General features: G+C 37.1%; 1 protein-coding gene across 1 annotated transcript; it reads left to right on the plus strand.

The window, feature by feature from the left end:
- The first annotated feature begins 2751 nt into the window (after positions 1-2751).
- On the plus strand, positions 2752-17099 carry LOC139687941 (mitochondrial import inner membrane translocase subunit TIM44). Its single transcript, XM_071585306.1, has 6 exons — positions 2752-2992; positions 3265-3378; positions 3610-3773; positions 6256-6389; positions 12266-12539; positions 15991-17099. Exons 1-6 carry the CDS (start codon positions 2990-2992, stop codon positions 16628-16630), a joined length of 1329 nt encoding a protein of 442 aa, XP_071441407.1. The 5' UTR covers positions 2752-2989; the 3' UTR covers positions 16631-17099.
- The last annotated feature ends 607 nt before the right edge of the window (positions 17100-17706 follow it).

The following is a 17706-nucleotide window of genomic DNA, read 5'->3' on the forward strand; positions in this document are numbered from 1 at the left end:
TTCTGGCTTACTGTGGCCCAGCAGTACAGGGTAGCGGGAGATCCCCAGGGTAGGGACATGGTGTGGTGGGGATAGGTGGCTAGTGAGGGGTAAAGAAAATGAACACACTGGTGAAGGAGGGAGGTATAGGATGGAAGAGATGCAATGCCATTTCAATGGCAAGGCCATCTTCATATCGCAAACAATGATTATCAAAATGTAGCAGTTTTATGGGAGGCAACCAACATCTGAGGTCATTTGCGCCATTAGGGATGGTGGAGGAAGGGTGGAGAGAAACCTGGCAGCGGCATTTGCCTACTCTTATTGAAAGGCGCCAAGGGGTATGCAATATTAACGTCTCCATCAGCCACTCACCTTAAGTGCTCTCCACAAAGAATAGTACCTCAAGTAGGGATCAGGATACCACTGAAAAATATGTCACATTCAGGATTTGAACCCGGGCCCTCAGGCTGGGAAGCCAGTACGCTAGCCTCTGCACCAACCCGATCCCTGATTACCAAATGACTACACTACTAATTGTGGGGGAGTAAGGTGGAATGAGAAGAGGAAAAGGGGGAGATTGGGGAGGGGGCGGGGAAACAAAGGGGTGTGTGAGGACAATCAAAAGAGGGGAGACACAACAGGGCCCAGGGCTGAAGTAATGTTGGATTTGGAGATGAAGATGTACTAGTGCGATTCAAGGAGACAAATGGAGGGGAGGGGTTTTTAACAATATGTAAATCTGCGGAAGATCAGAAGTGCATGGTTTCTATAAGATGTGGGCTACGTAAAATTGAAATAAATAAAATCCAAATTCATTTTTTCTTCTACTGTTTCCATCTATTATCGACAATATAACAATAATTCTCCAAAATTCTGTATTGCATTGATTATTTCCAGACTTTCACATTCCCAGTTTTCAAGGATACAAGGCTAGATACCTTGGTACATATATATTTAAATGCACATTATTTATAATTATGAAGAAATATCCCGTATATTTTTCAATCAATGGCGTCAAGGAACAGTATATATTTGTATTGCTATGCTCTTTCCTTGTGTCAACGAAGTCCTTTGTATTTACCTCAATAATTTATTACCATCCACTTCAGTGCCTCAAGGATGACTAAGTACATTGTTTTCAGCATAACCTTTTCGCACACTTTTGTTCACTAAAGCTTATTATGATTCAAGTGAACTCCAATATGAGGAAATATATCCATTGAATATTTCTTGAAAAACCTTTAATTACATTAGGCTTTATGGCAAAAGGTTTTTACGAGGGATACACAAGAGGCAGGAAAGATTGATACTGAGCGTTTTGATTGGTGATGGTATGCTGAAGAGACCAAGGGCGGGGAGGACGATAGCCATGCGAGGAGGGCGTAGGCAAAGATCAGGCATGTAGGACCAAATAAAGGGAGAAATTATGCGGAATTGAAGGGTTTAGTGAAGTGCCAGAGGTCAGGTTATGCTTTGTTAGTAAAGGCAAGGAACTGAATCGCCCATTGGAGACGTACATTGACCGGTAGAAACGAAAACATTTAATGTTTGATAGACGATGGCTAATTCAATATTTGTTTGTCCAACGTTTAAAGAGAAATATTATGGTACAAAATCGCAAAACGCACGAAAAGAATATCAGGGAGCTGCCCAAAATGTAGTTTGTGATTGGTTGCGGAGGGGAAATGGCAACGTTAGGATGATCACAATGATTACTTTACAGATTTAAATTCTCTGAAAATATCCAGGGTATGGCTGCTACATACTGGAATGTTATTACATACACAAAACCATAAAAAAATAAACGTACCTTCTTAAGCTAGAACTCCAGTCGACACGCGCACTGTGAAAAGATCCGCACAAAACTCCTACAGTTGCAAGAAACCTCCAAACCAACATGACGACTTCAGGATGAATTAATTTTGATGACCACAATAGTTAACCTACTTCTCTGTGGATTACGATCATACAGTATACCTTACATCTCCAGGATAAAACGTTAAAATGGAAAATTCAGCTTCTGTTGTAGTTGGTTTGCATGTGTTTGGAAGCTTGAACCCATTTATACATCGAGTGTTTCTTTCGTATTTTGGTTTCATTTCCAAAGGTATCCGCAAGAGAGCGTTGAACTTTTTGTTTGGTTGAAAACGTTGTCGTAGAATTATCCCAGTAGTAGAAAAGTAATTAATGTATATTGGAGGAGTTCAATTGCCAATGTTCAAAAGAAAAAGTTATTAAAGAAATTGTTAAAACTTAAATTTTTCAAAATTTTATTCTCATGAACTGCATTATTTACAAGTGGTCAAGGTGTATGAAATATTTCGTTGAACTATGCTATTAAAATTGAAGAGAGTAATTAACGAATGGTCAGAAGAGATTGAATAAGCGATAAAAATGCCTACCCTTCCACTTGCCGAATGAAACGACCAATACATGAGATTATCCAATCAGGATATATAGTATATCACTACCAACCATTGTACTAAAACATACCTTTGTTGAATTTGATCTACTCGTCATGCCAACACACACAGCTTCGTGTTCCTTAGGGGATCCCTTACAATTTTACAGTAATGTCTATAAAATGAAATTTCCAACGACGGAAAGCTCACTACGGCTCATTACTTTTCCCTTATGATTTATTAGTGGTATAGGGAGCTCCTCTTTGTACCTAAGGTTCGTACAGACCGCTGGATCATGCCTCGAAAGAGATTGCGACAACGGAGAACATTGGAATACACCAAGGCGTAACTTTTTCTCAATCTCAACCATGAAATAGTATTTTTTACAATATATGAACCACTTGCGGCCTGTCAAATTTCGATCAATGCCATTTACAATCTCTAGGGTAACAAAATTAGTAAATAAAATTGAGGAAGTTGGTTACATCTTTTTCTCCTGCTAATTAGGCTATACCGTACACGGCGTGTTCTGATGTTACTGGACGCAGTTCTGGTAAAAATCGTCATCCTAGTACGCCGCATGTCTTAAATCATCAGTATAAAATATGGTATGTGATGATGAAGTACTGCTTGAATACTAAGGTTAATGTGTTAGCCAATCCAATTTAATAATCACGCGTAGTTCGGTGCTTTAATGTTTCGTAGCTGATGTCACATATTTTAGTTCTTTCCTTATCTCCGCACACTTCCTTTACTACGGAAATAATTTCGGAGAGAAAATATGCTCGTTCTAGGGTTGGAGAATTCACGGTACCGGCGTCATTTCTATGTATTTTTTCTTCGAACTGTTAACAGCGGAATTGAATGTTTTGCATTTTAGTTTGGCATCAAATTCCTCCAGAGATCTTGGCGTGTAACTACTGTATTGAGCCGCTCATCTGCGGCTCCGAATACATTCTTTCGTCAACCTTGTATTGTCATCTATAACGATGGGGTGAGTTTAAGGTTATAGTTTTCTCTTGGTCTATAATTTGTTGATCCGGTTTTATCTTACTGGAAACTATTGCGTGCTTGACCTTAAACAATAAACACGGCCTTGGATTGAATATTTATTGTTTGTAGCGTGTTTATTATTTTGTTAATCATTTAAAAATTGATGCCTTTTGTTGCCCCTCAAAGAGTCCTGTGACTAGTGGAGACGACTACTGCTGTGTTTTTATTTCAGTGCCGGTCGTACTCATCTCCGGCTCGGAGGCCCAGCTTTTTCTCTCAGTTTGTGGACAATATTCGGCAGGAAATTGCCAAGAATAAGGAAATGAAAGAGAGTCTTAAAAAATTCAGAGAGGAAGCCGATAAACTTGAGAAGTCAGAAGCTCTACAAAAAGCAAGGTACTCACTGTACAAAGATTCTCGTCATTAATAGGGCGAAAATGTTTTATTGCACACACTTAAATAATGGCTAGTTTAATTCGATGACGACCTTTTGCTAATGGGGTTTATGGTCATGTTATGACCTACACATTTGTTAAGATATAACGTAGTGATGGATTCAATTACTTGAATGCTAAATTTAGACTAAGGCGCAAATTTTATCCAAAACAGTTAAATCGTGCTGTACGTAATAGCTTGTAGTGGATAATTCTTTAGAATTTCTACTTAGTAGAATGCAGTTTTATGAAGTTGTTATTAGCTGATTAATGAACCTTATAATGTTCAATCTACAAAAGAACACAGTAGTTAAGATCGTCAAAGATGAACCGATGAAGTCGGCAATTTTTAAGTGATTATGAATAAACTATCATTTGCTTGGTCTCCCAAAAGTACTGCTGTTTTGTTGTTTCAAATGATTGCATCATGCCAATGGTGATTGCACACGATCTATAAATATCGGACCCACGAGAAAACATGTAAAAAGTAAATAAATGACGAATATGCTTAATGAATGGTATTAATAGAGAAAATCCTTCAGACTAATTCGTCCAAGCATGTCATCAGTGTGAAAGTGAGATTGTTAAATAATGGTTGTTGTTGCAGAAACCTGAATTCAGACACAATACCTATAAGAGCCCTATAAAAGAAGTTTCCACTGAGGTACAGTATTTTGCTGACGCTCCTGGAAAAATAATTTGGTTGAATTGATCATATTGTACAAAAAACCCAGGCCGAACTATCATTTCAGACACCTATTTACTCTCAGAACACATTTTTGCTTATATCAATTTCCATCTGAAACCCATGATCTCTGCACTTCCTTCATTCACGACACGCATCACTTTTTAGAGAGCCTGATGTCTCCAACACCCTCTGTAGAGCAATGTAATAATGGCCACAATAGATGTAACCTCATTGTTATTCCCACATTGAAGGCCTTGCTGCACTTTGGCCCTACCTTTTTCAACATCTGACTCCCCAAATCCCCTCCATGGATGTGCTCCTCAACTTGACCCAGATTTGTTTAGGAAGAAATGTTCTCCTTCAGAGACAGTTATTCCTACAGTTAAAGAGGCATTATCATGGATAAGAGAATGGCTCCCTTGAATGCAAACCTGTTTATAGGCCTTATTGGGGAACATTTCCTCTCTTCACAGTCACTGACACCATATTTTTGGATCGGCTTCATTGATTATATATTTTTCATCTTGATCTAAGGCCCCCATTTCCCTCTCCAAATTCATTTGCCTACTCAATTCCTCTTTCTCCATCTCATTTAGCACCTCAACCTCCAGCGCCAACATCACCATCTTAGATATGGAAATCTCCCTTGCCCTCCTGTTCCTCACCTCAGTCTATATTAAAACCACCAACAGTGCCTCCATGCCTATAGGAGACATGCACACACTAAATGCGCAACCTCCTATTCACTCTCGATCTGTGACCATCGAAATTACAATAACCATTCATCGCTCATCCTTCATTAACAAAACCTCAAAGGCTCCTTCCTTGAACCTGGCTGTCCACTTTTCTTTCCTTCCTAATCATTCCTTCCTCTAGCCATGCATGCCACGCCCCAAATCCAAAACTGATAACCCTTTGAATCTAAGTTTCACCTTCTTTCCTGGAATGCATAAGGTAACTAAATTACTCAACGACCTCTTCCCCATCCTTCAGGAGGGCCACCATCTCCTCAAACATTTGTCTCACTATCTTCTATGGTCAACCCGCCCAACTTCACAACATTCTGTGCCACCTCCACCCACTACTCCCTCCTCCAAAACCCCAGGGCCTTATTCTTGACTTTGGCCATGCTGTGAAACATGCCCCTTCATCCGCTCCCTTTCCATTCTTACCAGTCCAAACAAGTTTCCGGTCCCATAACTTGCGCTCACCAAAAATATGTCATGTTATATTTGTTTTTCCTATGAAGGATGTTAAGGTACCATGAGTTCAACCAGAAATTTTAAAAAAATTTTGAAAAATGCAGCTCAATTATAAACCTCTATCAACAGTTTGGATGATATCCCCTTCTATGAAGATGGGTAGTATAAGTAGTTTTTATGGGAGGTGACCAACAGCTAAGGTCATTTGTACGATTAGGGATGGTTGGGAAAGGATGGGTGGAGAGAAACTAGACGTCAGCCTTAGCCTACTCTTGCCAAGGAGTCCCCATTTTAACTTCCGATCCGATGAACATTGTACTCACTCAAAGTGCTCTCCATAAAGCACCTCAAGTAGGGATCGGGGTACCACTGAAATATATTTGTTTTCTCCAGGATTTGACCCGGGTCCTCTAGGTGGGAAGATTGTACGTTAGCTACCTCACCATCCCGATCACCTATGAAGATGGGTTATTAGGGAAATACAACCTAGAAATTGAATCAGTGAATCACTTTAAACATATACACTGTGCTGATGAAAATGTTTTTCTTGACAGGCAAAAATACCAAACTGTTGAGTCAGAGGCATCCAGGAGTTCTGAAGTAATTAAAGAGAAACTCGGGACAATTAAGGGAAAAGTGCAAGAAGTGTTGGAAGAGGCTAGCAAATCAGATATAGCCAAAAAGGCAGGTAAGACACCTCTGATTAAGAGTCAGATGGATTTGCTGAAGCCTGCTTTGTCCAAATAAAATAATTGTGTTAACTCTGAAATGATTTCTGCAATACAAGATATAAGTCTAGGTGACTAGACTTGGGTGGTACTCGCAGAAATTTCTTTGCTTCTATCCTCATGAAACAAAACCAAACTTCATCTGTTCTGTTTTTATGTCCATTGTTAAACAAAACTAGTTAGATTGTTACATGAAAGCATTCAGTGTTTGTGTTCCAGATCAAATGATTTTGCGTTACTTTAAATTGAACTTGGAAAGCTAATGGTGCCTGTGTCACTGAATGCTGGTTAAAATTCAATGAGATAAATTCTATCAGGATTGAGGGAGTTAATCTTGTTTACTCTTTCTGTGGAACATGGCTAAAGAATCGTGACGTTTTGTGTTAAAATGGATGTAAATATACACAATTTTTTGTTCACAAACCTCAGTAAGGAGCCAGACTTTAAATTCTTAAGTTTTCAACTGTGTTTTGTAAATATTTGCGCATCTCTGTTGGTGTTTATCATTCCCCAATTGGCATTTTTTTATTAAATATGCATCTTAATGTTGTTCCAAAGTTGAGGAATAATGCATCGAATACAATTATTTGAGGTGACTTCAGCGCATACTTTAAATCCAATTTAATTCAGAAGAATCTGTTTCTTGACATGATAAGGATTTATGATTCCGCACTGGGAGAACGCAAGTCTATCAGAGTAACACATCATCTTCGACAAACATTGATAACATTTCTCTGACATCTCCCCCTCTGTTAGTTGTATTTTGGAGATGCACTTCTTGAATCACAACGCTCAGCTGATAAAATAATCATTCTAAGCCTAACCCTTTGTCAATTGTGATTAGTCAGATAGATGCTCTTTTTCTCCTTCTGAACACTCATATTCCCATAGTAAATCTGGCACCAATCCTGGAACTATGCTCTTTTTACTGTTGCATTTATTGTTAAATTTGATAACTTCGTCACATTTTTTTATTACTTTGTTATTGTCTTTCCTCTTAAATTATCGAAATCATACTTCAATGATAAGAACCTGTGAGTTACTCAAGAAATTAGGGTTTCATCTGTCAAGCTAAACCAGTTATTCTGTGAACTAAAATTCAATGGTTCCCAGTCTCTAAAAACATAGTGTAAAACTTTTAAACAAGAGCTCAAAATTTTGGTTGATGAGACAAAAAAAAGTTCAAAATGCCCATATGTCCATGATTAATACCTCCATTAACTGTAGCAAAACTGCCTGGAGTGCTGTATTCAATATGCCCTGTTCTGTACATGTAACCACATGTCCTGGAATTAATAAAAACTTATTGTTATTTATTCCCTAGAATCTAGCAATGAGTGTTCAAATTTTGAATTTGGCAAAACTAGCTGGCAAAACAATTTGGAAGGTGATAGAAAAATATAATACCAATATTAACAATGGTTATTGCGTGTTTCTGTTAATCTACATTTGTTAACCCCGTCCACTTTGATTTATTTTCTGAATATCATGCTCCTAACCTCTCTTTATTTTTTCTGTGGTTAGAATGGTTTGAGGCATCACTTTGTGGAAGTGATTCATTTCAGAAAATAAATACTTGGTTATTCCACTTATATTTTTTATTAATCATGACCTGGGTTTCAACTTACAAAGTCATCATCAGGTAAGGCACAGAAAGACACAGAGCTTTATATAGTAGACAGATAAGAGGAGGGGGAACGGTGATTGAGAGGGGGAAAGAGAAGGGAAACTGTTGTGCATGTTTGGGGGGAGGTGGAGAAGGCGGTTGGGTATGGCGTCTGGGTGGGAGAGGGCATTAAGGTAGGGCATCAGGGGGGGAGAAGGGCTGTGGAACAGAGGGAGGTCCAGAAGGGGGGAATGGGAGGAATAAGTTAGGTCATTAACTAACATACCCTTATGATGACTGTTCTTTGAAATTTCCAACCGTTCCAAGGCATCTAATCTTAAGCCTTTTTCTCTATGTATAAAATTTTAGGGACAGAGTCAATGGAGTGGTTGTTTTCTAAAAGGTGCTGGGCAAAATTGGAAGAAATATTTCTGTTTTTAAAACAGGCGTAATGTTCCTTTACACGATCACTGAATTTCCTCCCGGTTTGCCCAATGTAGAAGGCAGAGCACTCCCAGCACAATTGATAAACACAACTCCTTTCCTTTATGGGAATTTGGTCTTTGCAGTTTGATAAAAGGTTCCCTAAGTTGGCTCTATTATAGAAGGCTGGTTTAATATTGTTTTCTGCTATGCATCTGGTGACTTTACCGGATAAATTCCCCAGAAAGAGAATTCTTTTCCACTTCAAGACGTCTTTTTTGGGAGTTGATTTTAAAATTGATTTGACCACTATTTTCTCTAATTTTTTTCGACTAAGTGGGTGCAAAAGCCATTGTTTTCAGCTATCATTTTTATTATTTTAAGTTCTTTTTGGGTAATTTGTGGAGATAAAGGAATGCTAGTCAAACGGTGGACCATGGAGTTGAATGCCGCTAATTTTTATGGGAAATGATGTCTAGAAGTGGAGTGAATGATGTGATCCGTACAAGTATCTCTCCGAAAAATGGAGAAGTGCAGTTGCCAATTATTTTTAGTTATAGTTATATCTAAATATCTATATATAGGTATATCTTTTCTGTGGTTCTTTTAAAATGAAATGGTAGGTAATGAAATGATATTTTGTAGTTGGTAATCCAACGTAGAATGGTGAAATAAAAAGTAATGATTATTTCATATTGTAAGGTATCTAGTTAAATGTTTTTTTTGCCAAGGCATTTTTCTTATTTACTACAACTGTAATAATAATAATATTAAATATTAACAAAAAAGAAAATTATATGCCTGTCATTGAAAAATTTATACATAAAGTTAAAAATTGGGAAATATCCATATCTAAAGTAAGACAAAATTATTATACAATTGGATTGAATTGGAACATAGTATTATATACATATGTATAATTAATATCCTGAGAATGTATGATACTTCTCAAAACACTCTGTCAAAGGTAAATGTACCTGGCAGTGCTTACACTGCCAGGTTGTCTCACTTCTGGCATTATTTTTGGAGCATACATGGCATATTTTTGTTGGATATTGTTTCTTTGCTTTTAATGGGATATGTTCAGGAAAAGGAGCCCAATTTTTAGCTTGCAATTGGACAGGTATGTCACCATGTGAAGGTCATCCACGGACATTGTAATTTGGCAGAGTGACTTTTGCCAATAATGCCTCTGCAACATCCAAATGAAAACTAGTTATACTTTTCTTCTTTTTTTGTTTACTTTCAAGTATAATGTGTAAGAATTAAACAGTGCAATATCAAACATTTTAAAGAATATTTTTTATATCCTTTCATGAACTTTCTCATCAACGGCAAGCATGCCAGCTGCTGGTCTTGTTTGCCCACACCTCCCATTCCTCGATTATAATCAATCACACAAGCTGGTTTTGAAACACTTTCTTTGCTGCCATCTTTCCTTCTTCTCTTCTTTTCAATGCTCTTGTCGTCACTTTCACGTGCAAAACTTATAATTCTGTTATACATTGAAGAGTAGTTTTCACCACACTATATGTATAACAAACGTGGACAAAAACCAAAATGACCACCTGTAACACGCTCCGTCTAACCACATGAATGATCGCATTCAAACTAAGCTTATCGTGAAGGAACGTCGTTGGCACCACAAGAAATACTGAGATGGTGACTAATCATGCAATAGGAACACCCTTTTCGAGAAGGCGAACTGCACTAACTGTAGTAGAAACTTGATGGTCAAAACTTGCATCTCTGTAGTAGTAACTTGATACTTTTAGGTGGACACCCAATAGGAAAATGAAAGAAATAGTTCTACGGAAGGATGGCTAAACTAATAGTTTGTCAAAGATTGAAAATTGTAACTTAATTTCACAAATAATGTTACCAATAGTGAGTGTACTGATGAAAAACTATTTTTAAATTTCTGTGTTAAAATGGCATATATCCTTTGAATTCTTAATATGTATGGAAGAGAACTCAATATATTTCATGGCAATCAAGGCAGTAGTTCCTGACCAAGTGCAATTTAAAATCTGCTGCCCAAAAGTAGGATTTGAAAAAGTTGTCAAAAGAACCCTCTTCCCATAAGAATATTGAGAACACAGCTATCGTTACTTGTAGAAAATCATTTTATTACTTCCAATGCATCATATTTCATGAAATAGGAGTTCTTTATGAATATATTTATTGATATTTTAATATTATTGAATTTTCAAAATAATTATATTGTTCCCAAAAATGGTGCTAAAATTATGAAAATCTGATGACGAGTTTCACTTGTCATCAGATTTGGCGTTGGAAGTTCATGATGAGCTAGACTTGTCATTTCAGTGCAAGGGGTTAATACATGGACAAACATTTTTTCCTTGTCTTGTATTCATGATTTTCAAGCCTTGTATGTAATAAAATGAAATTATATTTTACATATATTTTGTAAACATAAATACTCCATCAGTCAAAATTTTAGATCTAATAAACAGAGATCTACAGTGGCCATGAGGTAGGTGATGACTGGTTTAATATCCTGATAGCCTTGTTTTTTTACGATAAGCAATTATTTCATGTCAGGAACATGACCCAAGGTGTCCAGGTCATAATCAAGGTGGCTATTAAAAAGAGAGCATGGTGTATGTATCTTGGATGTTCGAAAAGTATTTTGAAGGGTTTTTTTGAGATGGCCCCCAGCAATTACAGTCCTTTGTGTGGCTCTTGCATTTTAGCCATCAATCTTAAGGAAATAATAATTGAATGATTTTTGCTCTCATAATTGTCATGCTAAATGCTCAGATCTGAATGAGCTTTCTTTGAAGGCACTAATTGAGTGCTGAAAAAATATTTTGGAAATGCTTTTCCTGCCGAGCCCCATCTTTCAAGCTATCCAATATGGTGGATGACGTTGAGTTCATTAAGAGAGAAATAATGAAACCAAGGTCAGTCCAGAGTTCCAACCTACCAAAACAGGAAAAATTTGTCTCTTTTGTGGACTCAGTTGCTAAACCATAATAAGATGAACAGCATACTAATCTTCCTGCTGTGAAATCTTCACTTGTGGCAGCTGCATATGAGAAACTGTTGACTTGTAATTCAAAACACCAAGGCATGACTATATGTAGTTCAGTCTACGACTGAAAACTCGGTTACCCCCATCTTGGCCTATGCTCATAGTGCTTCCGATACCCTTTCTATAGCTGCTGGCAAGTAAGCAGTGAATAGGGATACTGGTATTGAAAGTGATGGCTTCGTCTTCGTCAGATGCAAACATAGACATCCTCATCAAACTATGGGCTTCACTGGTTAGAAGTGCTGGTTTTCTGGAGTACCACGACATTCAAATCTCCGTAATGTGCAGATCAAAGGTAAATGTTAAGTTTCAGAGCTCAGCATGGTTGATCATGGGACTACATTGCCATATCAAAAAATTATTATAGTCTGCTCTCTTAGCTGGAATCAGGTGGCAATGGTATAGTAAATGCTAAACTATTTTATTACTGTATTATTACTTTACTACTGTATTATTACTGTTTATGTATTATTACTTAATATCACCTTCTAAATGTATTATCACTAAAAAAATTAGTTTTGGTACACTCCAACACAAAAAAAGAGGAGTTGACAATAGTCAACAGAGAAAGACTGTTGTTGTAATGCTTGTGGTGATTTAATTTGGTATTTAATAATGTGCATGCATGCAGTAAATATACTGTGGTGCGTTTTTATGATTGGGAAAACCAACTGTAAGGTACCCTTCTATGGAAAGGTGAGTGCATTCTTTTTGCCAGATAGTTCATTGAAATCCATATTTCTTTTCAGGTCAAATTTCAGAAGAACTTGGGAAATCAGCCAGAGAAGCAGCTGAGTCAATATCGGAGCAAAGCCAAAAATTGGGGAGGTCTGGAGCATTTCAGACCCTGAGTCAAACTGCAGAATCTTTAAAGAAAGAGTTGGATGACAGTGGAATTAAGGCTCGGGTTTACCAGGCACCAACAAAGCTGAGGAAAAGGGTGGAGATTTTGCCAGATGCCGATGACAGGAATATATCCCCCAACACAGAAGCTATGGGTGTGGAGCTCCATAAAGACTCAAAGTAAGTCAGTTACATCCAATGTAGTTATAGATTGTTGGGTTAGGGCCAAATTTTGGGTGGCGATGGCCGCATTGCCATCATTTGGGGCATTTGAGCTAAGAAAGGGCTGATTGGCCTGAAGAGCAACCATGAAGAGCTACCTGTATTACCAGTTTTTTTAAAAATTTCAATTCCACCAAAGTCAAACAATTTTGTGTAAAGCATCATGTCTAGTCTGTTTCAATTTTCTTTTGTTCTGGTGCAGATTGGTCATCTTTTCTAGTTCTCAGTTATGATCAACTGATGGGTTTCATGCTATCAACAGTTATAATTGCTTTAAAAGCTCAATCGCCTGCAAAATAATTGTCACCTTTAAAGAAGTTAGATCAACTGTCTCTAGTGTGACCATTTTGCATTAATGAAGAACACACTTTGTACTGGATTGTACTAAGTGTTATTCATTAATATTGTAAGACCTATATGCATGTATGCTTTTGAGAAGTTTCATGCAAAACAAAAAGTTTCACATGAATGTTTGAAATTGTTTTTATTTATAAGTAAAAGATGATTGAACAAGATTTAAAAAGACATATAGTACATTGGATAATAGGGTCATGGTAGTCCAGGGGGTAGAGCTTTGGACTGCTGACCGGAGGGGCCCTGTTTAGATTACCGGACAATGCACTCTGGGCACCTGCAGCTCCACCCAAGCTATGTGATTTTTCGGATACCAGATCTTCCTTGGAAACCATAACCAGCACAGGGAAAGGAACTGGACCCCCTACCATGATGTGTGAATTTCACATGCCGTCGGGCTTGGTACTGGGTGAACTCTACAGTCACCTACCAAACGACCTTCGGGTTGATTACTGTGTTTGTGGTTTATTTGACAGTAATTTTTCATAGCATATTTTATGGAAGTGGTTATATGTATAACTACATTTATAAGGCACCGTTGCCATGAGAAGGCAAGCAAATAGATGAAAAGTAATTTCTGATAGTTTTAAATGCACAATACCTAGTCTGTTTCAAGATACGCTAAACTCTCAATTATCCGTTGCTAATGGATGCGCAATGGAGCCTAGATAATCAAACATGGATAAACAAAATGCTTCGACAATGTGGTGCTGATATAAATGGATGTGTATAGGAACTCTCCTTTTCCATCCCTTGTGCTGATTACGAGTTTTTTAGCAATGGTATGTACAATTTTTGTTTTACAACCATTTTATTGGAGTGTAATTATAGATGTAGATGAGCACAATACTATGTGAATAGCAGAATGCATTTTCCTCAGAAAGCTAAACCAATCATGTAGCCAAGAAAAGGCAAATGACTGGCAAAGGAAGAATTTTAAAAAAATATTGCTAATTCAGATTCATATTTGTTGTACGGTACAGATTAAAATAATGCAGTGAGGATAGTTAATGACTCCTTTGTTGGATAGTAACTCTTAGTAGTATTTGCTCGCCTTAAAGAAGAATATGGAATCCTCAGGACTGGTGAATGTGAGGGAAACAATAAAAAAGAAAAGTATGGATAATACAAAAACGTTAGCATTAAAACATTTATATACTATGGAAAAGGTTACTACGGTATTCCACCGGGTCAGTTCCTCCATTGATGTCATCTATTGGCATCATCAAAGGAGGAACTGATCAGGTGAAAGACCTGAGTAGGCTTTTCTACAGAGATTTGCCGGGTAAGCACAAGATCACACTTCATTTATATACCAGTGACAACTCTTGATTTGTGAAAGGATAAACTTTTTAAAAGCCAAGGTATTTCAATTTATCATTTTTGAAAAAGTATGTGTAAGTGCTGGGAAGAGAGTAACATGGAAAATCTTTATGTTCCCAAGAATAAAAAGGAGCAACCATTTTGGAATGCTGGATAACGTCAAAGAGGCCACATAGAGGTGGCTGAACAATTTTCTTGTCGATGCCTTCCAGGAAGTATACCGAGACTGGCAGAAGCACTGTCATCCGTGTGTCTGTGCACAATGGTGCTATATTGAAGAATTTTAATATTTAATGCATTGATCTGCAATGAATTTTTTCCCGACGTCTACTTATTTTAGGGACAGGCCATGTATTTGGCATGGGGTAATTTTATTTGGAACCTAGGAAATACATGACTTTGAAAACTGATAAAGGTATCTGTATCAAACTTGGGGAATGAAAAATGTTGGAGGAGTTATACCAAGTCACACCTTTGATCCAGAGCAGAGAGCGATGGAGGTGGAAATACGGCTGAAAATGAAGTTGGGACGAAATAACTGGAGAAGGATGAGTTGGGAGGTGTGCTACAGAAAAGTCTACTGTAAGATGAAAAAATACTAATCTTTGGTGAAACTTGTGGTTCTCAATTATTAATTACGCCTGTTTTACAATCCCAGGGTAGTTAGGTGAATGCCACTGTGATGTAAATGATGAGTTGGATGTGTGCTGTCACACGGAGGGACAAGATAAAGAATGACAACATTCTAGGAACATCAATGAGGTGGGATATATTTCTAAAAAGGTAGAGGGCTCAGATTGCTTGGACATGTGGTGCAGAAGAGTGGAGAATATGTTTGAGAAAGAGTGGGAAGTCAGAAGCTGTTTGGAAGAGGAAAAGTGTTAGCTAAAATGGAAGAGCAGAAGAGGGAGTGTAAAGGGAGCTCTAGATGGGGAGAAATTGAAGGGAAGGATTGAAGGTGGAAACACCATGGGATAAGGCTTGGAGAAAGTAGAAACTGTTGAAGTACAATTGGCTCTTCCCCATCATTTTTCAGTGGTAACTTTGGTACAAAATTACATTGCATTTTTTGAGAAGTTTTTTTGCGTGATAACTGAAAAATCAGTGTGTATCTTCATCAACCTGCAAGGTGATGTAACTGTGTATGTACCTGTGGCTTCAATGAATAATTCCCCCTAGGAGTTGCCTTATTTGATTCCAAATAATTTTGTTGTTTTGCAAAGTAAGATTGGTTGGGGTGTCTTGGTGAATCCTTACACTTTTTTAATCAAGAATCTACTGTATGTATGAAGGACAACATAATGTTGTACTACTTATGTCTAAGAATGGGTCTTGGATACTATGCATTGGATATTATATTGTTATACAAATGTTCAGCTTGTGAAACCAATTATAGGAGTTAAAGTTGAATATCAGTTCCGGAAACAATGTTTTCCATTTCAATTCTGGTTCTAGTCTCAAGAACCAATGGAACTAAAGAACTGAACCAACCCATCACTAGTAATGGCTCTTGAAATTATGACTTGGTTTGGAGAAAAACCACCCATTGTATTGTACAAGTTTCTATGAATGCAATGTTTATTTTAACATCTTGGTTACTGAGTTCTTTCAACTATCAGGTAACTGATTATATACCATCAAATTTTCCATTGATTTCTGTGGCATGATTAGATAGACTACTTATTTGATTATTGATTTTGAAAGTATTAATGAAGTAAAATGTTTGTTGTAGGTTTTTTCAGAGCTGGCAGAATCTCAAGGACAACAATCCATATGTAAATAAAGTGCTTGACTGGAAGATAAAATATGATGAAAGTGAGCATCCAGTGATTCGCGCATCTCGCCTGCTAACTGACAAAGTCTCTGACATCATGGGAGGGCTTTTCCAGAAAACAGAACTGTCTGAGACACTCACGGAAATATGCAAAGCAGACCCAAGTTTTGACAAAGGACAATTTGTTAAGATGTGTGAGACAGACATAATTCCTAACATTCTTGAAGCAATGGTGCAGGGCGAACTGGATATTCTCAAGGACTGGTGCCATGAAGCTCCTTATAGGGTGTTGGAAACACCAATCAAAGCTGCTAAATCACAAGGCCTGATTTTTGATTCTAAAGTATTGGATGTGGATAGTGTTGATCTTGTTATGGGGAAAATGATGGAGCAAGGGCCAGTTCTAATTATCAGTTTTGTATCACAGCAGATTATGTGTATCAGGGACAAAGTAGGGAAAATAGTTGAAGGAGACCCAGAAAAAGTACTTAGAGTAAATTACGTTTGGGTGTTGTGCAGAGACCAGTCAGAGCTCAACCCTAGGGCTGCGTGGCGTCTAATGGACTTGTCAGCTAACAGTACCGAACAGCTTCTGTGAATGCCTCTCTTGGCAGTGCATTTGTTACCAGGGAAGCTTTACAATAAGTGGAGTTTTGTAAATTATTTGTAGAAATTGTTATTACCACCAATTCTGCTAAATATTGTCTAGCTCTGAGAGTTTGAGAAAGTTATACTCATTCCCTTCAAATGTGTGATCTCATCCTTTTAGTTTTTCCAAATTATAAATTGTTTTAACAGCTGACAACAGTTCGTTTCTTGGTTTGGAGAAAATTGAGTATTTGCTCTTACTTTTTTTCATGTTATGAAGTGTACAAATATTTATATTGGATTATTGATATTATACACTAACTTCTGTTCAACTGAAGTGAGAAAGTGTTTTAATATTATGTTAAACTTTTATCCAATCAACACACCGAATTAGAATGGAAAAACACATTTGTCTGTGGATCTAATAGCTTGTTTTAAAGCTGGTTTAAATGGTTTAATAAAATTAACAGTTGATACAATCTTGATAATAGTTATTTGTCACTGAATTAGTTTATTGTGTCCCTAGAATTTTGTTCTAATTAGTTTTACATTGGGATTATGCCCGAGTATTGCTGTTGGAATGTGATGCCAACAACCCTATGAGATTAACGTATTTTCCCATCAATAACGCACACCTTATGTATAATGCGCATCCAGAACTTTGTAGTTACAATGAATTTGTATAGATACCGCACACCCAGGCTTTCATAGTTATCTTGAAATGTATCGATGCCGCACATCTGTAAATACATATATATATATATATATATGTATGTATATATGCATGTATGTATATATAATATATATGTATGTATATATGCATGTATGTATAATATATATGTATTTATATATATGTATGTATATATATTTATATAGAGATGCGCGTAAAAATAAAAAATAGTGTGTAAAACTACGTCCATATTGGATGTGTGCGTGTAAAAAATACGTCTGTTTGGATTTTTTCAATTTTCATTGCATAAGGCGCATCGCCATTTTTTCAATCATCTGAACATTTTGGTATAGTTAACGTGTGCGTTGTTGATAGGAAAATATGGTAATTTGATATTTTCTGCCTGGAATATGTTT

This window comes from Hetaerina americana, unplaced genomic scaffold (assembly GCF_022747635.1).
Source record: "Hetaerina americana unplaced genomic scaffold, ioHetAmer1.1.p SCAF_2, whole genome shotgun sequence".
NCBI classification, from domain to species: Eukaryota; Metazoa; Arthropoda; class Insecta; order Odonata; family Calopterygidae; genus Hetaerina; species Hetaerina americana.

Excerpts from the sequence above, each read along its gene's own strand:
- LOC139687941 (XM_071585306.1), top strand. Across the intron at positions 3,379-3,609 it reads TTGTCATCTATAACGATGGG|TGCCGGTCGTACTCATCTCC; the intron begins GTGAGTTTAAGG and ends TTTTTATTTCAG. Across the intron at positions 6,390-12,265 it reads AGATATAGCCAAAAAGGCAG|GTCAAATTTCAGAAGAACTT; the intron begins GTAAGACACCTC and ends ATTTCTTTTCAG.